Source organism: Bactrocera neohumeralis, unplaced genomic scaffold (assembly GCF_024586455.1).
Source record: "Bactrocera neohumeralis isolate Rockhampton unplaced genomic scaffold, APGP_CSIRO_Bneo_wtdbg2-racon-allhic-juicebox.fasta_v2 cluster10, whole genome shotgun sequence".
Taxonomy (NCBI): domain Eukaryota; kingdom Metazoa; phylum Arthropoda; class Insecta; order Diptera; family Tephritidae; genus Bactrocera; species Bactrocera neohumeralis.
This window is the reverse complement of record NW_026089623.1, coordinates 25,188,465-25,214,514: the sequence shown is the minus strand read 5'-3', so window position 1 is coordinate 25,214,514 and position 26,050 is coordinate 25,188,465. Positions and strand designations below refer to the sequence as shown.

At 40.1% G+C, this 26,050-nt stretch overlaps 1 protein-coding gene and 1 long non-coding RNA gene across 3 annotated transcripts in view; one reads left to right on the top strand and one right to left on the bottom strand.

The window, feature by feature from the left end:
- LOC126765192 (DNA-directed RNA polymerase, mitochondrial) overlaps positions 1 to 9,197 on the bottom strand; it is a 59,557-nt gene extending 50,360 nt beyond the window's left edge. For both annotated transcript variants that reach the window (XM_050482791.1, XM_050482792.1), the window contains exon 1: positions 8,936 to 9,197. In XM_050482791.1, the coding sequence (XP_050338748.1) occupies positions 8,936 to 9,068 (133 nt within the window). In that variant the 5' untranslated portion in view covers positions 9,069 to 9,197. The remainder of the gene's footprint in view (positions 1 to 8,935) is intronic.
- Positions 1 to 26,050, top strand: part of LOC126765443 (uncharacterized) — a 195,839-nt gene that overhangs the window by 115,182 nt on the left and 54,607 nt on the right. The window lies entirely within an intron of this gene.

Below are 26,050 nucleotides of genomic sequence, written 5' to 3'. Positions count from 1 at the left end.
GCGACATCCACTGCACCCGCAAAAAACGCAGCGAACATCTCCCCAACTCCCCAAAGCAGGATCAGCTGCTCGGACTCAGGGGAGTCGCAACGAGTTTGCGCTGCAGGAGGCGCAGGCAGAAGAAGGAGGAGGCGCAGAGGAAAACTGCCCCCTCTACCACCAACAGGTCGTCCAGGTGGTCGTGATGACCCTTGCACAAAGGGAATGAGTGGTGCCAGCCTAAAATGGTACCTAAGGCACCTCCAGGAGGGAAGAACTCCTAAAGAAGCCGAAAGAATGGCGAGGAACAGGGTCAGAGTGCCTCTCCGGCTTCGAAGGTGCGTAAAGGCGCAAATACCGCATCCAGCAGTAAACAGAGCAGAGGGGTTCGCACCGGCGGACTAGTCAACGCAAATCCAACTGGGAGGACTGGAAGCGTGAAAACGGCGCCTCCGACAGCCAAGCACAGGAGCAACCAAACTCCAAAAGGCAACGAGATAACTATGCCCAGGTAGCTGAAGGCCATCTCTCCGTACCGAATCCTCTTCGGGCAGCTGAGGGACAGCGCAGATATGCGGACGCCTTAAAAGACCTCTGAACTACCCGTCGGAGACTCTGAGGGCAGAGGAGCTCACCGCTCTGCAAGATCTCCTCATGGAAGAGGTGTACAGGGGATATAAGGACCTGGTAGCCTTCCATGGGGTGTACTTCAAGGACGGATTTATGCAGGTCGATTGCAAGGATGAGGAAAGCATTAACTGGCTACGGGCGATCGCTTCCAACCTAGTGGGCTGGGAAGGCCCCATCCTATGCGGGAAGAAGGGGAGGATATTCCGATCATGCACTATATGACGGTACTCCTTCCAATATGTGCGGGGAAAACCGTACGAGTTTGCTTTGAGGGCTCATCACTAACCAAAACAGAGGGATTAATACCTCGGCCTGGCGAGTAGCCGATAGCAAAGTGGAGGGTTCCGGATGGATGTTGAACTTGTGTGTGTACGACGAGTCCTACAAATTCATCCGTCTGAGCTATCGGTTTAGCACGGTAATCATGAGGCCCTACAAGCCGAAAGGAAGGACTAGAAGATGCAGGTAGACGAGGTGGCCACTCGTCCAAGCACCAGTCTGGCCGAGCAGGTTGCAACTGCGGAGGCCACAGTGGAAGTCTCAGCGGTGGAGCCGACCGTAAAGAGAGGGACTTCAGGACCTAAATGGTAATGCAAGGGACGGGGCAGATGAGAACCAGTTCCTCATTGAACCGATCCTATAGTGCTCGCAGGTATGGAAGTTGCACAGGTGAACCTGCATCACGCAGCGTCAGCATCCGCAGTAATCGCGAGCAGGCTCTCGGCGGATAACCTGGGCATCCTGTTAATACAGGAGCAAAGGATCCACAAAGGAGAGGTCAGGGGCCTCAACTTGGACTGCAATAAGGTCATTTGGAATCTCTCCAGTGTGAGACCACGAGCTTATATAGCAGCTAGGAGAAATATTGATTTCTTTTGTATTTTGGAAATCCTAACACAGGACCTGGTCCCCCCGAGATTGCGCAGGGCCTGGTGAATAACTGCAGGAGGAACAAACTGCGCACCACACTGAATGGGGGGGAGTACGGACTGCAATGCACGTGGTGGACATCACCCTGAGTAACGAACTCATGTCCGGGGTAGTCTCAGAGTGGAGGGTGTTGTCAGAACTTTAACTGTCAGACCACAGAATCTTGAGATTCGGGCTAGGGGCAGAGGTCACGCAAATCTTCAAAAGTATTCCCAAAAACACAAATTGGGCCACATATCGGAATACGTTAGAGCTAAATCTGAAAGGGGAAGCTATTCAGAGGTACAACGGCCTTGGGACTGGAGAGCAGGCTATCTGCTATGAATCAGGCCGTCACAAGCGCGTATCACTGCAGCTACCCCCTAAAGACGATCACCAAAGGACGCAACTGCCCCTGGTGGTCATGAAAACTCTCGGAACTTAGATGAAAAGTACGTAAGCTCTTCAACAAAGCCAAGCATACTAGGGACTGGGAAGAGTACAGAAGCAACCTAACTGCCTTTAATAAGGAGATTAGGTCTGCAATTAGGTAGACCAAACTGCTCTATACCAGCTAACCTCCCAGACAAAAGGAATGTGGTGGCACCGGTACGCAGATGGAATGAGGCCGTACTGCGCACCAGCATAGCTGAGACCACAGTAGGAGATACCAGTATTCGTCTCGGCACTCCAAGGGGCTGCCCGAAGGGAGTAGTGCTATCCCTCCTGCTGTAGAGCCTTGTCGTGGACGAACTACTTTGTTGCTAACTTTTAATGAAAGCCGCTGTCAACGATATGCGGACGACATTGTTATCATAGCCAGAGGAAAATTTGAGGGTACTCTCTGCGATATCGTACAAAGGGGACTAGGCCTGGCCATGGGCTGGTGCAGTAGCGTTGTACTAAACATCAACCCCTTGAAGGTGACTCAGGAACCTAACACTCGGGTTGAGAGAGATTGATATAACAAATATGGTCAAATACCTGTGTCTCACACTGGATTCCATGTTGTGGTGGAAGCAGAATGTTGACCTGACCATGGTCAAACCCACAAAGGCACTGATGGTATGCAATCGGCTGGCTGGTAAATCCTGGGGGTGTTAACCAAAGCACCATGGTAGTACGAGCAATTATCAGTTATGGAGTGGTGGCTTGGGCTTCGAAAGCATTGCAGACGCCGGTAAGACTTCAACTATCAAAGCTGCAAAGACTCGCCTGCGCCTGTATGTCGGGAGCTGCGCGCATGTCCGACAGCGGCATTTGAAGTCTTGCTGGAACTTACTCCGCTACACCTAGTAATTGGTCAAGTCACCAAACACACAACAGATGGGACTGGCAAAGGTAAGGTAATCTCTTCCCAACGTATGGAAGAACTAAGTGGCGTCATACCACTGGCTCTTCTCCCTAGGGATAGCATTACCAAAAAGGTCAACTTCACTAGGAAGTTTAAGATCACCCTCGGCAGCAAGGCCGAATGGAGTGACTCTGCTCTCGAGCTACTGCGTAGGGACAGTACAATCAGGTGCAACTCCGACGGCTCGAAAACGTCGGAGGGAAATGGCGGAGGGGTCACAGGACCACGCGCAAAACTCTCCATACCTATGGGTAGATTTCCGAGCATATTCCAAGCAGAGGTATTTGCTATAAGTCGGTGCGTAGAGTTAAACCTTCAACGCAATCATGGCAATGAACGTATAGCTATAGTAAGCGATAGCCAAGCGATTGGTGCAGGAGTGTATAGAACGACTGAATAGTCTATCAGAATGTAACCAAGTGCACCTGTGTGGGTGCCAGGTCACAGAGGTATAGCCGGGAATGAACTGGCTGATGAGCTTGCCGGCTCTGCAGCATCCACCAACATGGTAGGAGCGGAACCTTTCTTAGCGGTTGGTTCCCACACCATTAGGGAGCTGTTCCGTAAGGGTGAAGCAGTGGATAGGGAGAGGCATTGACAACAACTCCCAGGCATGCGCCATGCAAAGTTGCTAATGAATGGTTACAACCTCAAAAGGTTGAAATATGCAATCAATCTCCCGAAGGAGAAACTCAGGCAACTGGTCGCATTTTACACTGACCATTGCAAGCTCAAGAAGCACTTATTTAATATGGGCCTAGCTTCTTGTGCAAATTGCCGGTTCTGCGACTTGGAGTCTGAACCAGCAGAACACCTGCTAATGGTCTAGACAGCAGTCTGTAGACGCAGGATTAAGGTCCTTGGATCTATGTTTCCAAATAGGAATCACATCGCCTCAATAGCACCTAGCAGTATACTGGATCTCATCAATTTGCTGAGGCTAGTTGAGACGTTGTGAATTAGGAGAGGGCACAATAGACCATAGGTCGCGGTGCAACCTCATTTATTTATCTAATCTGGCATCCGTTGGCCCGTAAGTTAGTGTTCCGGTCGATACAAACTCACACTCCGTTTCTTGATCTGCCTGGAATAAGTCTCGCCCTTTAGCTGTCGATAGGCGCGATACACAGTAAACATGCTTCGCATTAAAGACGACATAACAAATTTGTGTAGGTGCGTATTGAAAAGTTCTTTATATTCTTCAATGAGGATTTTGTATCTCGGAGGGCAATATATTGCAGTAATTAACAAGGGTTGGTTCATTTCTTTAATGTAATAGTTTTAACTTGAATATTGTGAGTATTGATTTAATTCATTATCCTTATAATGTTTAATGCTGTTTTTTACAATAACAGCAGTGCATTCCCTATGGAAACTTTTTGTTTTTTCAAGGCTTTGTTACGGATGCTTTGAAGCCCCTTGGCAACAATGCATCCTCTGTAGTTTGCCGGATGGTTATCGCCACAGTTGCAAGATTTTGGTTTTTGGCATTCGATCGTTTTCTGCTTACCACCACATTCAACGCACTTTGACATTTTGCCGCAGAAGTTCTTGGTGTGTCCAAATGCCAGGAAGTTTTTACATTGCGGAATAAGTTAAGAATTCCTAATAGGCTCAATGAGAACAACGGTGTGAAGAATGTGTTTGATTTCATATATTTTCTTGATGTCTTGATTAGGGCTTTAAGCCTTCTTCTGCAAATTGCTGTACAGCCCAGAATTTGGTGTGCTGGTGTTTTCTGTTCCAAGTCGCAGAACCGGCATTTAGCTCAGAAGACTATGCCCATGTTGGACAAGTGCTTCCTGAGGATGCAGTGCCCTATGTAAAGCGCGACGAGGAGGCGGACTTTTGGAGAGGTTGTACCCCCCTATAAGCAGCTTGGCATGGCGCATTCCTGCTGCCTGCTGTCAGTGCTGATCTCTCCCTGCTTTCTCCTCCGTGCGGAGCAGCTCCTTAAGAATATGCGATCCCACCGCGATGCATGGTTCTGGTTCCAGCATCTTGGACGCTGCCGTAGAGCGGGCTAGTTCGTCGGCCCTCTCATTTCCTTCTACCCCTTTATGCCCTGACACCCAGATTAGGTGCGCCCGGTTGCACAAAGATACGCGTTTCAACCTTTCTATGCATTCTTCTACTAAAAGTGATCTGATATGCTGTGATCGCTTTTAGTTCCGCTTGACTATCGCTGAGTATGGCGATGTGTTGGTTGTGGGGAAGGTTGATTTCTACGCACAAGCTTATAGCAACACCTTCAGCCTGAAAAATACTTGGGAAGCGTCCCATTGGTATGGACAGCTTGGTGCAATGTCTGCACCAATTCCTTCCGGTGTCTCTCAGCAGCATTTCAAGCATGGAAACCTTCCACTCTGTCTTGTTGCCTAGAGTAACTCTAAAGTTCTTCTTCTGAAATTAATCCTCTTTGTAGCGCCGTCCCTTGGGGGAAGGGCTAGCTGTGTGCTTTCCGCTAGTGCTTTCATCTGTTGAGACGACATTAGTTTTTCTCTTCCTCTGCTGACATTAGCAGCATGGTATGTTTTGCTATCTGTTTGATCACCAGATAGTTGGAGGCCAAGAATCATACTTCGGTTTATCATTTTTAGTTGTGTGGTTTCCACCGTTCTTTGATAAAGTATTTGCTTTTCGGTCACTTCTGGTGAAGCTTCGGCTTTACATTTTTTGTTAGGCATTTTGTTTTTCTTTAAAATCCGGTATGTTTTCACAGCCAATTCTTCTTCATCAGTTTCGTATTGTATTAGGCACAAGTGGGCGATTATTTTGTTCTGTAAGCTTTTGATTTTTACTTTTTAATCATTTGCATAATTGTTCTAATTCTCTCAACTTTTGTTTCAACTCATCTGTTTCGGAAACAAATCTTTTCGGTTGGCTTGTTGGTATTTCTTGACAAGCTGACTAAAGACTAGAAACCCCATTAAACACTTTCTTTTAAAGAACAGTCATTCTGACTGGTTTGGTATAAATAGGTATACTTCAATCGCTGGTATATCTAGTGCTAAATCCCAAAGAAAATGTTTTTATACTTACACACATAAGTATATTTTCTTTGTTTGTTTTCTCTTGCTCTTCTAATGTGCATCATTCACAATGCGTAACCTGCTGTCAAATTTACTTGACTACAGCTCAAGATATAAGTAATTTTTTATTGAGCATTTACTTGAGAGCTGGAAACCAACCTTAAGCTTAGTACGCAGCTCGCAAGAAACGTAAAAACTTCATATAAAAAAACGCTTAAGAAACGGTCAAGATACTTTCCTGCGACAAACTTACTTGTGCTAGTACGCAGCTCTCAAGAAATCTAGTACAAATTTTTGATACTTTTTTTCAGTAAAATGTGAATATGGCAAACCTTGTTTTGCGAAGAAACATCAAATCAACAATTGTTTCTTGAAGGAAATTCGAAGTAATCGTCAAATTCATCCTAAATTAGTTGAAATCATTATTATGAAAGTATATTCCATTTTGAAATGTTGTATAAAATCTACCAATCATCAACAACATTTCTTAAATCTCAATGAAAATATTTATGTTACCATATACATACACACATACATATTACGCACAAAATTTGTTTTCTTTGTTTATTCTCTCTTGCTCTTCTAATGTAGATCATTCACAATGCGTAACCAGCTGCCAAAATTACTTGAGAAATAATGTATTTTTTTCCTTGAGCAATTACTTAAGAGCTGCGTACCAACCTTTAAATCGGAGAAACACGCGTTTTAAATAGTTGAATTTTTGAATATTAAATGCAAATATCTCAAAAACCATAAGTCAGTGGCATCTATATATATATATTTTTTCTTGATCTGGAGGACCTCCTCTATGCGTACATACCTATTTTAACCGCGGATCGGGGGATGATATTTTAAAAATTATTCTAGTTGAATTCTTTAACATTAAATGCAAATATTATAAAAACCAGCGACAAATCTACATATATATGGAGGTCCACCTTTATCCGTAGATACCAATTTTAACCCCGAAATCGGGGGATGCTATTCTAACACTCCTATTCTGTGCACTAGACAAATTCAACATATTTCTTATTTACCAAAGTTTGAAAATTATCAAGCATTTCGTCTTCTGTGTCTGAAATAAAAAGCTCTTTTTTTTGATAAGTTGTTAAGATGTCAAATGCTCTTGACAGTGCTCGCTATGAATTAAATGTCTGTGCATCTTTTTGTGAAAATGGAAGATATTTTACTTTTGTCATTATTGTTAAACGAAGATGAGAATTGTGAGAATAGGAATCGCTCGCGGCATTTAAAATGTTTACGTGACGATAGTAATCCATTTTTTTTAGAGAGAATACCTTTGAGCAAGATGAAACTTTTATAAAAACGGGGCAAGTATTAATCATATACTAATTTAAACTAATTTATTTTAAATATATTCCAGATTTTTTAGAAAATTCGGGGGTCGGCTTTAGTATACCAACCCACGATTTCAGGATTTAAAGTGGTATGGTTGGATAGTGCTGATGTTCCAGATTAAGAATATATATAATTATTGCCGCCGCAAACTTATAGTTTTCGAGATATTTGCATTTAAAGTTGAAAATTTTGCAAATTTTATCTTGCAATTTCTCGATTGCTAGTAATTATTTAATTCATATTATGCACTTTTTATGCACTTGCACTTCACTAAATTGTTTCTACATATTTTTTTCCAGTAATTATTTAGTTATTTGCTTAAAATAAGCATTTTATATTTTACACAATATTCATTCCATGCACAAAAACAAAAGTATTCCTTGTTGACAAATAATAAGTGTTGCTATAATTACACATTTATCAAACGAATAAAAATGAATAAAAAATTGGACTATACCCAACATACATAAATCATTGCCCTTTTTCTTGATATATCAAGATTTTTGATACACCTTGGTGTTGGATCGGCCAGGGTTATTTTTTTTGAAGCGCGGCCGAAGGCCGCCAACGCGAAAAAGAGTTTTACTTAAAAAAAAACTTGATACACCCCGGTGTTGGATCGGCCAGGGTTATTTTTTTGAAGCGCGGCCGAAGGCCGCCAACGCGAAAAGGAGTTTTAATTAAAAAAAACCTGATACACCTCGGTGTTGGATCGGCCAGGGTTATTTTTTAGAAGCGCGGCCGAAGGCCGCCAACGCGAAAAGGAGTTTTAATTAAAAAAAAAAAACCTGAGACACCCCGGTGTTGGATCGGCCAGGGTTATTTTTTTGAAGCGCGGCCGAAGGCCGCCAACGCGAAAACGAGTTTTACTTAAAAAAAAACTTGATACACATGGAATATTGTGTAAAATATAAAATGCTTATTTTAAGCAAATAACTAAATAATTACTGGAAAAAAATATGCAGAAACAATGTACTGAAGTGTAAGTGCATAAAAAAGGCATAATATGAATTAAATAATTACTAGCAATCGAGAAATTGCAAGATAAAATTTGCAAAATTTTCAACTTTAAATGCAAATATCTCGGAAACTATAAGTTTGCGGCGGCAACAATTACATATTTTCTTAATCCAACCATAGCACTTTTAACCCTGAAATCGTGGGATGGCATACTAAAGTTTCCCCAAATTTGGAATAAAAAGCACCATTGGAGCAATTGACTGCACGCATATTGCTATCAATATAATTTGAATAGAAATCGCTGTTTCTATTTACATTATTTTATTCACCACACGTGTGGAGAAAAGCTTTGCGAATTTAAGCTTTTACTTTTGTCAAGACCGTCCCAGAATATAAAAATATTTCTCGCTTGATAAATATTTGAGTTCATTTTCAATATTTTATTAATTTGTCAAATGCACAGAATAGGGGTGTAAACTTTACCCAAATATTTGATTAGTTTCACATAACTCAACACAGGTATTTGTCATAAATGGAAACACAAACTGTGAATGTTTATTTCTTTTATGAAATTGAAATACAATTATCTCAAAAACTAGAAATCTGTGATGGGTATATGTGTATTCAATTTTTCATCCTGAGGATCTCCTTTATCTGCCCATACCCTTAGATTGCGGCGACAAAAGAAGCGTAATCGTGCCTTGCAACTTACCAAATGCTTTACTTTCAATCGCTATTGTAAGTAAGGAATATTTTCTGGAAATCTCAGTTTTCTGTACACACTTTGTAAACATCAATTGGAAATTCTGTGAACTTGTCCACTTTGTTGGGCAAATCCGGTACATTTCTTACTTAAAAATACGAATTGCCGTAAACACGATTATTTAAAATACTACAATATCAAAAAACTTCTTGCATAATTGAGTACATGCGAAACTCCTAAGTTAACGTTAGACAGAATCACATGTAATAATATACTGCACTTAGCTGCAGTTATAACAATAATCTGGTTGGATTAAAAATTATCGATAATTAATTGTGATACCCACATGTAACAACCGGTAACAAAAACCGGTAATAAGAGCCCTATTCTGAAAAAACCTCTCAACTGAGTTGAGAGGAATAATTTGAGAGATTTCTTGTGAGGCATATTTTGTGAGGCTATTCTTGCTCAAACCTCATAAGAAAAAAGCTTAAAAATGTCACCACGTGAGGTAAAAAGCTTTTCGCTGTCAAACAGCTGTTTTAATAAAAATAAGCATACAAAAAACCACCTACTACGTACATTGCTTATCATCTACATATGCATATCGCTGATAACCAATAAATAAAAATAAATCCAATATTTGTTTATGCATTCATAAAAATAGATGGAAAGAATTGTTGCAAACAGTATAAGCGATAGTAGAAAATCCTAAAATTGAACTCTGGTGCCTAATGAAATATTTTATTTAATTTTTGTTCAATTACCAGATGCAGTATATTTGAAAATGCTTTCTAAAATTTAAATATTTTTGCTTTAATTAGGCAGAGTTTGATATTATATTTCACACGCTGTTCTAATTAACTTATTTCACATCACATTACATTTTGTTATTGATGAAATTATACCTAATCAAACTAGATATATGTATGTATATGTTGGCTTTATTTTAAACATATGTATTAATAGAAAGATTGGTAAATAGTTTGTATAATATAGAACATTACATACTGCTTCTACATTAAAGCGCCCATACACGAGCACACAAGTGCGTTCGATCGGTATGTGTGCGCTTGCGGTTTATCGTGTATGGGCTTGTTCGCGTACCGATCCATGTTCGCGAAAATGTTTGATTTTTTACGATCGGTGCGCGAACATGTTTATCGTGTATGGCGTTGTCGGCGCACAAAATCTCATTTCTCTCGTGTCGCCGAACAGTGAAGATCGCGGACAATGCCAAGAGTAAAGGGGAGAGCCTCGAAAAATCGAGGCTTCAAAAATCGATTTTTTTGAGGATTTTTTTGGGAGGGAAACAAATTATTGATTCAAGCGAAATTTCTAGGCTTTATAGTTACATATTTGAACACCTTTCACAAATTTTTTGGATACGAAATCTTTGATATTCTGCCTTTGGGAAGCAATTACCCGATGCATTTCGCAAGAACATTTTTCGGACGGAGGCCAGGATGCAGGTCGCAATTTCCATCGGAAACCAAAAATTCAAAGAGTTTCATATTTTTTATTAATTTATCTTCTAGTTAAACTAAGAAAATTCCAAAAAAAAGTGTAAATTTAAAATTTTATTAAAAATTTAATAAGTAGTGGCTTTTGATCAAAAGAATTTTACTTTATGCTGTTTAAAAATATGTTAAAACTTGACTTTTCTTAATATTTTTTTTTTTTGAGTTTAAATATAAGATAATTTTATGTCAATGATAATAAACTTTGCCCTAGTTCCATACGACGTTTAGTTTTTTTTCTATCCTGCCCGCCAATTAAGAATAATCGTAAAAATGAAAAACCGAGAAATCACGCTTCAAAGTTTTCGCTTTTTGCCTAAGCGCTAATATATATGCATACATAGTGTAAGAAAAATTAAAGTTGGAATAACTTATTAACGAAATAGAAGAAATAAACAAAGCATACATGACCTACTATACTTGTAAGAAAATCGTCAACAAGAATTGGGGCCTTAAACCAAGTATAATCATGTGGATGTATACGGCTGTCATAAGACCTATACTTACATATGGAGCTCTGGTATGGTGGCAAAGAGCAGCATGTGCGGGTGTTACGGGTGCATTCAGGTCATGTCCGACTGATGCGCTCAATGTGATCCTGCATCAACTACCAATGGACATTTTTATTCACAAAACAGCAGCTATTGCGGCGATAAGAATAAAAGAATTGGGAGGTTGGAATCAGCAGAACTACGGACATAGTGTAATTCTAAAGAAGTTCACTATTAATAAATCAGACTACATTCTCCCAAAGCTGCATTTCAATAGACACTTCCAGGTGAGGATACCATCTAGACGAGAATGGAGAAGAGGTTCAATGGTAGAGGAAGATACCACCTCAATCTGTACCGACGGGTCCAAAATGGACTGTGGAGTAGGCACGGGGGTATTCTCCGCTGATCTAGGCATATCTCTCTCTATACGTCTACCGAACTCGGCTAGCATCTTCCAAGCAGAAGTACTAGGCATAGAAAAATCCTGCGAAGTTCTATTAGAAAACCACGGGAATATACATAAAGCAACTATATTTACGGACAGCCAGGCGGCCCTCCTGGCACTGCAAGAGAGCACTAAGCTCAATAAAAGACAAGCTCCAGCTAAACTTGATTTGGGTTCCCGGCCACAGGAACATTTTCGGTAACGAAAAAGCAGACGAGTTGGCAAAGGCAGGAGCTTTCCTCAATGAATCCAAGGCGGAGCTAATACCAAGCCCGCTAGGATCGATAAAAGGAGAGATCAATACACAATTTCAGCAAATTGCAAACAACAGGTGGAAAAACATTACAAAATGCGTCATAACTAAACAATTATGGCCAACATATGACAGGAAAAGAACCAATGACTTATTAAATAGGTCAAGAAAAAGTATTTACAGAATAACAGCTACCACAACAGGGCACTGGTCATTTGGGGAACATGCGTCCAAAATGGGCTTGCCCTACAACGACATCTGCCGTGGCTGCGGAGTAGCAGGGAACAAGGAAACAATCTTCCACTTTCTCTGCGAATGCCCAGCTCTAGCACAGATCTGACACAAAACACTCGGAATCCACCAAGCACCAAACCTTGAATGGATTTCCACCAAAAGCATATCGGACATAAGTAGTTTCATCGAAACCTCAAAATGGTTTGAGAGAGAAGGTGAAACGTAATAGCAGATACAGGAGGTTCTACGAATAGTGTATCAAAATGGCACATCAAGTGCTAATTGAGCCCGATAGGGCTGCACTCCTACCTACCTACCTATTAACGAAATTCCATGAAATAGATAAAAATGCTACATTAGAAATAAATTCCAAGAAATGTTCCGCTTGCCTGTCGCACATGTTAACTCTGTGAAGAACGGACGCAAAATGGATTTGTGTGTCGTGTATGGGCAAACGAATTCATACCGATCGAACGCACTTGTGTGCTCGTGTATGGGCACTATTAAGGCTGTAAAATCCTTTCCGTTTCATGAAAAGTGAGAGAGGAGTAGTAGCGTCTTTGCTTGAAAGTGAAACAATACCAATATGGGTACAATCGATTGCGCCGATTGTGCCCTTGAACCCAAAGCATATAACTATTACCAACGTATTTTTTGTAAGAGCCATGCCCGTAAAAATACAAACACGCCAGGAAACGCAGATCAAAAGATATCCTCGACTTCTGCACATCATGCGGCACCTATTCACCTATAGGTACTTTACATAGCGATTTTGGGAATCGAAATGTATTAATAAATGTTGTGTCCTGCATACTAAAAGGATCGCTTTGTCTCGCAAACTCTTTAACACTTTCCTCCTACCGCCCGATTTCTCCTCCTCAACAATTGCCGCATATTCAAATAATAGTTCCTCCATGCTAATTATAACACTCAATTCTCAATTTTTTAAAAGATGTAAAATATTGATTTAAAACAAAACAAACACAGATGTTTTCTATTATGATGGCTGCTTTCACACGTCACAGATATTTGTGATAATAGTGAGCATTTGAGCTTTTGAATTTTGGCCAGAATATGGTAACCCTCACTATAGTGAGAAACATTACTGTAGTGAGGTTGGTGACTTTTGTGAGGGCATGAGAATAGGGCTGTAAAATATAAACATTTATTTTGGATTAGTTTAAAATAACAACACCCTGATTCGTGGATAGGTATATGTTCAGGAGAGCGGCTTTTCCGAAAACGTGAACCAATTTTCACCGAAAATGTCTTAAAATTCGTGATTTTAATTCCAATTTACGAATATATATAGCGCGATACCTACTTTTATGTTTTTTTGTAATAAAAACATCAAAAAAATATCAATATTTTGCACGATATTTACGCTATAATGGCATCGCTGTTCGCAATTCAATTGGGTACTAGTGATACAAGCAGTGATCGGTTTCGAAATATGGATACTCTCGATATTTAAGGCTAAACAAGAATTGATAAAAATGAGAAATATATAATAGGAAAATAAAAATAATTGGAAAAATAAAAAGAAATTAAAATATCGATTTTCTCAATATTCTTGTCTGAAAGAGAATTGGTAAAAATGATAAATACATAATAGAAAAATTTATAATTCATTATTATTTCGAGCGCTCGAAAAAAAAATAACCCTATTCGGTCCAACACCCTGGCCTTCATAATTCTTCTGTGTCCAACTTCTTCTTCTGGTAAATGTTCAGCAGAGCGGCTTTTCCGAAAACGTGCACCAATTTTCACGGGAAATTACTTAAAAAATTCGTTTTTAATTCCGATTCACGAATATATATGGCGCGTTATCCATTTTTATGTTTTTTTGTAATACGCACGAAAAATCATAATTCTAGCGCATCAGTTCGATTTTCGATCTAACCATTCTACGATTGATCAAATCCACAGAATTACACATATTATTGAAAAGGCATTTGAGGAAAAAAACTCTGTTCTACCGTGTTTTTGGATAATGCAAAAACGTTCGATAAAGTTTGTCACAAAGGACTGCTTTCGAAATATCATAAAATTATATTTACTAGGTCGCTACTTCCGCGCTAAACAAAGAGACAAATCGGTGTTATTAATCGAAAATAGGTTACTTATCTACAAACAAATACTCAGACCGATATGGAGCTATGGTGCACAACTCTGGGGATGTACTAACGCAAATAATAAAAAAGTCATTAAATAATTTCAAAACAAAGTACTAAGACTAATTGTCAAAGCGTCTTGGTATTGTAGATGTGCTGATATACAAGTAGATCGCGATCTAGGCGTAAACTCGTCTAACGCAGAAATATTAAAAATTGCAGCAGCACACAGCGCATGATTGCTACGGCATTGTAACGAAGATGTAGCAGTGAGTTTTTCGTAAATTTTGCAAACAAACTTAAAAGGCCGCTTCGGGGAACCCGTATTGAGTCAATTGACTGCATTAAACGTGTATTCGTACGCGCATTAAAGGTTATTCCGGAAATTGATTTAACAACTTTGAAGACAACGTCATAGAAGAATTAATAAAGAGTTTCAAAATTATGAACAAAGTCTAACTATTTTTTGATCTTAGTGTATACACCCAACTCTTTTTTTACACGGATTTGAAGTTACACGGTTTAAAATTTTTTTTTTTTTGTAAAAAACTTTTAATCTAGTACGTTTTCAAAATCCCTGTCCTGTAATTATGTTTGTTTTTAACACACTTAGCATCATTGCTGAAAGGAACATACATAGCAGTAACTGAGAAGTCCCCTTATTCGATAAATCTTATCTACACATTTTGTTCGCATGATATTTACGAGTACATTGCTAAAATGGATTTCTCTAGGGATGATACCGACTTTAGTCTAGTTCGTTGCAAACAATTACTCTTGTTATCAAGTAGCGATGAATAATTATGTAGCTACGTAAATATATTTTCCTTATTTTTATACTCTCGCAACAAAGTTGCTAAGGAGAGTATTATAGTTTTGTTCACATAACGGTTGTTTGTAAGTCCTAAAACTAAAAGAGTTAGATATAGGGTTATATACACCAAAGTGATCAGGGTGACGAGTAGAGTTTAAATCCGGATGTCTGTCTGTCCGTCCGTCCGTCTGTCCGTCCGTCCGTCTGTCCGTCCGTATTTCTTGGCTCCATAAGAAGGTTAAGTTCGAAGATGGGCACAATCGGTCCACTGCCACGCCCACAAAATGGCGAAAACCGAAAACCTATAAAGTGTCATAACTAAATCTTAAATAAAGATATTAAAGTGAAATTTGGCACAAAGGATCGCATTAGGGAGGGACATATTTGGATGTAATTTTTTTGGAAAAGTGGGCGTGGCCCCGCCCTACTAATTTTTTTTGTACTTATCTCGGAAACTACTATAGCTATGTCAACCAAACTCTATAGAGTCGTTTCCTTCAGGCATTTCCATATACAGTTCAAAAATGGAAGAAATCGGATAATAACCACGCCCACCTCCCATACAAAGGTTATGTTGAAAATCACTAAAAGTGCGTTAACCGACTAACAAAAAATGTCAGAAACACTAAATTTTATGGAAGAAATGGCAGAAGGAAGCTGCTACCAGGTTTTTTTTTAATTGAAAATGGGCGTGGCGTCGCCCACTTATGGACCAAAAACCATATTTCAGAAACCACTTGACCGATTTCAATGAAATTCGGTGTACAATATTTTCTTAACATCCTGATGACATGTACGAAATATGGGTGAAATCGGTTCACAACCACGCCTTCTTCCAATATAACGCTATTTTGAATTCCATCTGATGCCTTTTCTGTATAATACGAGTATATACATTAGGAACCAAAGATGATAGCGGAATAAAACTTTACACAAATACGGTATTTGAAAAATATGTAAATGACGGATAAAGAAATCTAGATTATCACTTTATCATGCGAGAGTATAAAATGTTCGGTGACACCCGAACTTAGCCCTTCCTTACTTGTTATTCTAATTTTTCTGTTCTTAATTCTGGATTAACAGATTTCTTTTGTTTTTGCTTAATCTACCAATTTTTCACCTGTATGAATTAAATTTTTTAAGTTTTAATGCTCAATAAAATGCTATATGAACATACAATTTGTATGCTTATCTGAAATTGTATAGTTTTCAACATTTTTTTCACGGTTTTTCGAATAAATATAGTTCTTTATTTAATCTTACATGGTTTTCAGATGACATGAAACATTTTGCTAAGTATAGAAAACGCCTCTTTTTCACGTTTTTTTTTACACGGATTTCTGAGGAACGTATCTATCGTATAAAAAAAGAGTTGGGAGTATATACATAAATGAATCAGGAAGACGAATTGAATCCGGATGCCTGATAATTGATATATCACAATGAAACGAGTATCAAATGTTCCTTAGCAAAAACAAGAAAAAACGTTAACTTCGGCTGGACCGAAGCTAATATACCCTTCACAGGCGCATTTTTTTTAGTAACTATGTGTTCAGTTTGTATGGAAGCTATATGCTATAGTAATCCGATCTGAACAATTTTTCAAAGATTATATTATTACCTCAAACAGTAATCCATGTCAAATTTCGTGAAGATACCACGTCAAATACGAAAGTTTTCCATACAAGCCCTTGATTCCGATCGTTCGGTTTGTATGGCAGCTATATGCTATAGTGAGCTGATCTGAACAATTTCTTCCGATAATACATTATTTCTATGAACGATAACTCATACCAAATTTCGTGAAGGTATATCGTCAAATGAGGAAGTTTCCCATGCAAGCATTTCATTACAATCATTCAGTTTGTATAGCAGCTACATGCTATAGTAAGCCGATCTGAATAATTTTTTCGTATATTACATTGTTGCCTTAGAAAATAACCTGTGGCCACTTTTGTGAAGATACATTGTCAAATGTGAAAGTTTTCCATACATACTTGTTTCCGATCGTTCAGTTTGTGCGGCAGCTATATGTTATAGAGGTCTGATATCGGCAGTTCCGACAAATAAGCAGCTTTTTGAAAAGAAAATGAGGTTTGCAAAATTTCAAAACGATATCTTAAAAACTGAGGGACTAGTTCGTATATATTCAGACAGACGGGCTTGGCTAAATCGACTGAGCTCAACATACTGATCATTTATATATATGTATACTTTATATGGTCTTCGACGCTTCATTCTGGGTGTTCATATACCCTGTTCAGGGAATAAGAATGGATTTCGTAAAAGCGTGTAATCGGACGCCACCTAATACAAAGTTTTGCGAACTTCCGATTTACCTTATATCTCATATATCCGTCAATATGTGATTCATCTCAGTGAAAATGAAAGATCTTCTTTTATCAATAACAGTGCATGTTTTTGGATGAAATGAATAAGATCGGCTTGAAAACTTGTACTAGCGCCTATAAAATCAATATTATATTTTACGCGCATACGGTTTTTTTCTCCTTTACAGGTTTAGAAACCGCTTACGCGGTTATAGCCGAATCAACAACGGCGCACCAGTCGTTTCTCCTTTTCGTAAGGTGGCGCCAATAGGAGATTCTAGACGAAGCCAGGCCCTTCTCCACCTGATCCTTCCAACGACGTGGAGCTTTTTCCTCTTCCTCCGCTTTCCCCGGACGACATGGCCTAGCCAGCGTAGCCGCAGTCTTTTAATTCGTGGAAGTATGTCAATGTCGTCGTATATGTCATAAAGCTCATCGTTCTATCGAATGCGATAATGAGGAACTTATAGAGTTTTGTTTTTGTTTGATGAGAAAGGACTTTACTTCTCAATTGCCTACTTAGTCCGAAGTAGCACCTGCTGGCATGAGTTATCCTGCGTTGGATTTCGAGTCCGACGTTGTAATTGGTGTTGATGCTGGTTCCAAGATAGACGAAATTATCTTCAACTTCGAAGTTATGACTGTCAACAGTGACGTGGGTACCTAGTCGCGAGTGCCACCACTGTTTGTTCACAGGAGAAAGCAGAACTGACAGCGCGGTTGTTGAGGCCAATTATATCAATATCATCAGCATACGCCAGCAGCTGTACACTCTTATAGAATATCTCTGTTTAGTTCTGCAGCTCGAATTATTTTCTCCAGAAGATGGTTGATGACGCCTTTACTCTATATAAATTGTACCTTTAAGAAACTTATTTTAATAGTTATAAGTTTCGTTGACACCATTCAAATATTAATGTAACTAAGGAAGTAAAAGACCTTCCACATTAATAAGATACCAAATTTGGTTGTAACATATTCATGGTTTTGTCGAATTATCATCTAATGGATAAAGTCATGTGTAGAAGAGCAAGTGAGGAAAGGTCTTTGATTGCCATTCAATTGGAAGTGGCCAGAAACAATTATTTTACATATGGCTCAAGCAGCTTCGGACTACTGGACTTTGACCAAGTATCCTCTGTTTAGCCAGAAAACATCCGTTTTAAGGTGAGCTAAAGAGAGGAGAAACATCCTCTGCACTGGGTTGTGCGCTGGGTTTGGGACCCGCCGTGTAAAAAACACTGCCAATGAAAAAGCGTAAACAGCCTCGGATTAGAGACCCACCATTTGATGACGACTATGCCAAGCCCACTAGTGATAACGATTTAAGGGCATGCACTTGGGATGTCCGGTCCCTTAATTAAAAAGATGCCGCTGCCCAAATGGTTGATGTCTTTGTTCGAGTGAAGGCTGACATTACCGCCGTCCAAGAAAAGCGATAGATGGGACAAGGACTAAGGCGAGTAGGTCATTGTGGCATTTACTACAGTGGCCATATAAAGGAGCGCAAATTTGGTGTGGGATTCGTGGTGGGAGTTCTTGGCAACTTCAACGCCAGGGTGGACAAGAAAGGTATCTTTGGCACAACATCGATAAATTCAGCTTCCACGAAGAAATATCCCCAAATGGGTTGATATGGTTATCTGTAGTACTAGATTCCAGCATAAAAAAATTTATCAAGCTACCATGCTCTCTCCGGATCGAAAAGCCACCAACCAGATCAATCATGTTATGGTAGACGGAAGACATGTCTCCAGTGTTTCAGACGTGCGTATGCTTTACTCTAACATCGACACGGTCCATTATCTTTTTACAGTCAAGATTCGCACCCGCCTCTGCGCAGCAAAAAACGCACGCCAACAAACACAAGGAAGCTTCGACGTCGACAAGCTGCAATCACAACAGACAGCCCCACGATTTTCTACTCGAATTTCACTCCTCCTCTCTGAGAGCAGTCGTCAATAACTGGGTATAAGGGAAAAGTAGGACGGCATTTCAAGCTCATTACGTACAGCTGCAAACGAAACCATTGGTTTTCGGAAAATGCACAAGAACAGCTGGTACGATGAGAAGTGCAGTGTCGCAGCGGAGAAAAAACAGACTTCTACCTCGCAACGTTGTAATCGACCAACAATGCGGGATGGGATAGATACCGAGAGTTGAAGAGAGAAGCGAGACGCATTTGCAGACAGAAAAAGAGAAAGGCAAAAAATGCGTGAGTATGATGAGCTTGGAAGGCTGGCCGACAGGGGTAATGCTCGAAAATTCTACGAAAAAATGCGGCTATTAACAGAAGGTTTCAAGACCGGAGCATTCTCTTGTTGAACCTCCAGAGATAACCGATGCTCAGATCATACTAAACTTATAGAGGCTTGCTGAATGACAGTGAAAGCCTAACACCAGGAGTAGGCGAACCCGATTCCCTAATCGATGACGTTGGGGCAGATGTTCCATTGCCCAAGCATGAAGAAGTTCGAATAGCAATTTCCCGTCTGAAGAACAGCAAAGCGACGAGATGAGATGGATTGCCGGTCGAGCTATCAGGCGGCGAAGAACTGATAAGGAACATGCATGCAAGCATGCCCAATGATTGGAATTTAGGTATGCTCTACCCAATCCACAAAAAGGGAGACCCCACCATCTGCGCCAACTACCGCGAGATAAGCCTCTCCAGCATCGCATATAAGGATTTATCGAACGTATTGTGGGAAAGATTAACACTGTCAACAAACTTATCAATGTGACTGTAGACCTGGAAATTCAAAATACCGACCAGCTATTCATCAGAATCGACACATGCCACCTCTTCCTTGATTTCAAAGCTGCTTTTGATAGCACGAAAAAGAACTGACTGGATTTGGAATCCCCGCAAAACTGATACGACTGTATAAACTGACGTTGATAAATACCAAAAGCTTGGTCAAACGAGGTTTTAGACAAGGCGACTCCTTTTCGTGTGACTTTTTCAACCTAATTCCGGAGAAAAGAATTCCAGCTGCAGAAATAAACAGAGAAGGTAAAAACTTCTATAAGAGTGTACAGTTGCTGGCGTACGCCGATGTTATTCATATCATTGGCCGCAACACCCGAGTCGCTAGTTCTATCTTTTCCATAATGGATAAGGCAGCAAAGCAAATGGGTATGGTGGTGAACGAGGGCAAGACGAAATGTCTCCTGTCATCACACAAACAGTCGTCGACGACGACATTGACATAGTTCAGAGAATTAAAAGATAGCGGATATGCTGGCTAGGTCATGTCGTTCGAATGGACTCAAACACTTCAGCTCTGAAAGTTTTCGACGTAGTTTCCGCCGGCTGGAGAAGTGATCCCTCCATAATTTTTGCATGCTCTGGGCATCACCTCAGGGGTTCTGCAAGAGTATGCTGCGGTCGTGAAACTTCTGTTATTCCCCTCATCTTTTTGTAGAATTTTCAAGCATTACAAAAACAGCTTTGAAATCGACCTTAAAGAGTCTCCCTTTTTGTGGATTGTGCAGAGTACACTTAAATCCTACTCAGCGGGCTTGCTTTTGTCCGACCATATTTCATCCATCTTTATCATTTCTTTGCCGCCGTATTTTAATAGCTCGGTCGGCTTTGTTGTTTTTCAGACGGGTAATTGCTATTCGAACTTCTTCATGGTCTGGTAATGAAACATGCTGCTCCATCGTCGTACCAGCTTTTCTTTTGCTCTTTCCGAAAACTAATGGTTTCGTTTGAAACTTGAAACATCAGCCCAGAGTTCCTTTATACCGAGTTGCTAGTGAGTGCTCGTAGAAAGCAGGGGTGCAAATCGATTAGAAAATCGTTCGACTGTCTGTTGTGATGTAAGCTTAACGTCGAATTTTTGCGTGCGTGTGTTTTTCGCTGCACAGAGGCGGGCGCGTATCTTGGCTGCAACAAGAAGTGGTCCGAGTCGACGTTCGAACCTCGGGTCGTACGCCCCTCTAAAATACCGCATAGGTGTTTTACGTACATCACAACACCATCAATCTAGTTGGTGCCTTTTAGATCCGGAGACAGCCAGGTAGTTTGATGAATTTTCTTATGCTGGAATCTAGTACTTCAAATAACCATGTTTCGGCGAAGTCAATCAGCCTCAATCCATTGGGGGATGTTTCATCATGGAGGCTGATTTTACCTTCTTTGTCCACCCTTGCGTTAAAGTTGCCAAGCACAATTTTGGTTTGCCTTCTCAATTTAGCTCGCTTAACTGATGTCCTTCGGATACCCAGAGGATACTTGGTCTAAGACCTTATGTAGTGAGCTGCTTGAGCCATATGTAAAATAATCGTTTCCGGCCACTTTAAAGTTAATGCCGCAGCTGCGTGAACTCTTCCAACCTGCAACACGTCAGAACCCTTATATTACATATACGGATAATGGAATTTGCATAAAATTTGGTCAATTTGCGTGGCACCTTTATTTAATTTTCTATATCTCAGAAAGTTCACAACGGATTACAGTACTTTTCGGATTTAAGCCCCCCGGTTAAAAGATTTCCCCGCTTATAAGGAAATAAAATCAGGTCACAAAAAATTCCACATAAGCAATATACAGAACAATCCCCGGTTAATGTGTTCCCCGTCTAAAAGGTCTCCCCGCTTATAATATTGAAAATGTGCGAGCCATTTAAAGAAATCCATACAAAAATCCCCGGATATAAGAATGAAAAATCTGACAACACTTAACACCAAGACTTCGTTTTTAAAAAAAAATGTAATTTTTTAAGACTTCGTTCTGTGCAAAATTTTTTCAAGCATGGGTGACAAAGATCTCATTTCTTCCTTAAATTTTTATGTTTTGTTTTTTATATGAAGTTTACTTTTGTTTTTTTCTGTTCGCTATGTAGTGATGAATACATATACTTAAGTACTTTTAAAAAGTATTAAATAAATATTTACATACTCGTAGCTTAAAAAAGTAGTTGTTTCATATGTGCACTTTTATATAAGCCTCAAAAGGTACATAAAGCGGGATTTTCATATAAGCCCCAAAAGTGCTATTAACCGGGGTTTTCATATAAGACTTCCGCGGATAAAGTGTTCCAATTTTGAGCATTTCGCTCGGCTCTTATATCTGAAAAATACTGTATATACAAATTTAGTGCATCCTTGTATTATGATGTTAAAATTTCGGTCAATGTGTGAGATATATAATTGGAATTAGAAATAAATTCTTTGGATGGCGTTAAAATGTTTCAGTGGAATTCGTGCATTGAACAATAGGCGTAACGCTGCCTACCTTTACTTAAAATTCTATATCTCAGAAAGTTCTCAACGGATTGCACTCAAATTTGGAGGTAGGAGTAGGGTTGTAGTTTGCAACTATGTATTATGATGTGAAAATGAGTAAAATTGGTCTATAGCCACCCCTAATTCCCATATAACGCAAGGTTAAATGAAATTAATTTGTATCACTCTACTGTAGTATAAATAAAACACCAATAAATTTATTGGAATAAAATTTTTGCACGAGTAGTGTCTTGACGGTATACCATCTCATGTCTATAAATGAGTGATCTCGGATAGTAACTTTTTAAGCCTCAAGATCATTAGTGACATTTGTTGATTATATCAAGGGTATAACTGTTCCGGAAATTTAAGCTTGGAAAAGTTTTATGTACGAGTAGTTAGTCAAAAATTTCAGTAACAACCACTTATTACGAAACAAAGTTTTAGTATTAAGTTGAATTATTTCAACTGGAAAGCAGTCCAGTTAAAGTCTAAATGTGATGGATTAAAGGTATGAATGTTGCTGGGATTGTTACATGATGGTAGATTACTGCTTGTTTTTAAAAAAGAGTTGTCGACTAGTCATTTATCAAAGAGAAGCTCATAAAAGCCGTTTTATTAAAATATAATATAAGCTTTCGATATTTGTCTTTCTATTTACTTCACTGAATTCTTATTTACAAATTACATTACAAATATTTCAGTTATTTTGTTTTATGTTTTCTGATTTTTTTAAAATAAAAATAAAGATTGCAAAATTATTGATAGTTTCATTAACTGTGGACAGAAATATAATTCTCCAAGAAATAGGAGGAAAAGGTGCAGGAGCACCACCATGAGAACAAGACGGCAAGATCTCCGAAATCACTCTGAAGAGCAAATGAGAAGGTTTTTTTTTTTTTTTTTTAAATAATATTATTATTATTATTTTACATTGTACCTAGTATATAAAACTAAAATACTAACAACAATTCTGGTCTAGATAATTAGAAGAGATACTTAAAAGCTAAATGTTAAGAAATACATTTGCTGCTACTGTTGTCTTACTAGGTCGGCTCTTGCGTTTCAACCGGATTTCTCGCCCAGCAGTTTCGATGAGTCTGGAGGCTTCCTCATTAACGTGCTGTCTAAGCCTCAGTTCGTGAGACTTTGCTAATTTGGAGATTTCATTTACCACTGAGTTCACGCCTAGATCACGGTGCAGGTCAGCAGATCTAATGTACCAAGGAGCATTAACTAAAGTCCTTAGTACGTTACTTTAAAAGCGCTGAATGCTGGCAATACAGCTTTGACTTGAGCAACCCCATAGTTGGGCTCCGTGGGTCCAAACTGGCTTTAGGATTTGATTATATAATAACAGTTTGTTTTGTATTGATAGCTTGGATTTCCTGCCAACTAGGTGGTAAAGTTTGCCAAATTTCATATCAAGCTAGCTCCTTTTTTTTTACATGTTCTATCCAGCGTAGCTTAGCATCTAAGGTGATACCTAGGTACTTAGCACTGTTATGGTGTGGTATAGGAATGCTATTTATATAAATTGGACAATATGCCGGCTTTTTCAAGGTAAAGTCGACATGAATTGATTTGGTGTCGTTTAATTTTATGCGCCACTTAGATGCCCACTTAGTAATTGCGTTGATTGCTGTCTGCACTCGTCGACTAGATACTGAAGTTGACTCCCCAGCTGCTAACAAAGCTGTGTCATCCGCAAATGTCGCTGTCATATAACTGGAATCAGATGGGAGGTCACTGGTAAAAAGCAAATAAAGCATTGGCCCCAACACGCTTCCCTGGGGAACACCGGGTTCTATCAGTTGCAAGTTTGAATATGCATCCTCTTGTTTAATGCAAAGGTATCTATCTTTTAAGTACGAAGCAATTATTTCACAAAATTGTTTGGTTAGCATGTATTTTAATTTGAGCAGTAGACCTGTATGCCAAACTTTGTCAAAAGCTTGAGACACGTCCAAAAAGGCCGCCGGACAAACGTTCTTTTTATCGATTGTATTTTCTACGAAAGGAGGATGGGGTCATGTGTAGAAGTTCACGCAAGTGAGGAGAGTTCTCTGATCGCCATTCACATGGGAGTGGCCAGAAACGATTCTTTACATATGACTCAAGCAGCTCACGACTTCCGGTCTTTAACCAAGTATCCTCTGGGTAGCCTAAGAACATCCGTTCGAAGGTGAGCGAAAGTGAGAAGGCGAAACATCCCCTGCATAGGGTTGTGCGCTGGGTTTGGGACCCGCCACGTAAAAAGCGAAACCCCTCTTTTGATGACGACCATGGCAAACGAAATAAGGTCAACGATATCAGGGCATGCACCTGGAATGTCCGGTCCCTTAATTGGGAAGGTGCCGCTGCCCAGCTGGTTGATGTCCTCGTGAAAATAAAGGCTGCCATCACCGCCGTCCAAGAAATGCGATGGACGGGACAAGGACAGAGACGAGTAGGTCCTTGTCACATTTACTACAGTGGCCATATAAAGGAGCGCAAGTTTGGTGTGGGATTCGTGGTGGGAGAGAGACTCCGTTGCCGAGTACTATCATTCACTCCGGTTAATGAACGTCTAGCCACAATCCGCATCAAAACGAGGTTCTTCAACGTATCGCTGATTTGCGCCCACGCCCCGACGGAAAAGAAGGACGATGTGACCAAAGATGCCTTTTTTGAGTGCTTGGAGCGTACTTATGAGAGCTGCCCCCGCCACGATGTGAAAATCGTCCTTGGCGATTTTAACGCCAGGGTGGGCAAAGAAGGTATCTTTGGCACTACGGTCGGTAAATTCAGCCTCCACGACGAAACATCCCCAAATGGGTTGAGGCTGATCGACTTCGCCGGGGCCCGAAATATGGTTATCTGTAGTACTAGATTCCAGCATAAGAAGATTCATCAAGCTACCTGGCTGTCTCCGGATCGAAAAACTACCAACCAGATCGATCATGTTGTGATAGACGGAAGACACGTCTCCAGTGTTTTAGATGTGCGTGCGCTCCGAGGTCCTAACATCGACTCGGACCACTATCTTGTTGCACCAAGATTCGCACCCGCCTCTGTGCATCAAAAAACCCACGCCAACAAACACAAGGAAGGTTCGACGTCGACAAGCTGCAATCACAACGGACTGCCGAACGACTTTCTACTCGGCTTGCACTCCTGCTCTCTGAGAGCACTCATCAACAACTCGGTATATGGGAACTGTGGGACGGCATTTCAAATTCCTTACGTACAGCTGCAACCGAAACCATTGGTTTTCGGAAAGTGCAAAAGAACAGCTGGTACGTCGAGGAGTGCCGTGTCGCAGCGGAGAGAAAACAGACTGCCTACCTCGCAACGTTACGATCGACCACAACACGTGCGGGATGGGATAGATACCGAGAGTTGAAGAGGGAAGCGAGACGCATCTGCAGACAGAAAAAGAAAGAGGCCGAAATGCGTGAGTGTGAAGAGCTTGAAAAGCTGGCCGACAGGGGTAATGCTCGAAAATTCTACGAAAAAATGCGGCGGCTTACAGAAGGTTTCAAGACCGGAGCATACTCATGTAGAACCCCCAAAGGTGATCTAGTTACCGATGCCCAGAGCATACTTAAATTATGGAGGGAACACTTCTCCAGCCTGCTGAATGGCAGAGAATGCACAACACCAGGAGAAGGCGAACCCGATTCCCCAATCGATGACGATG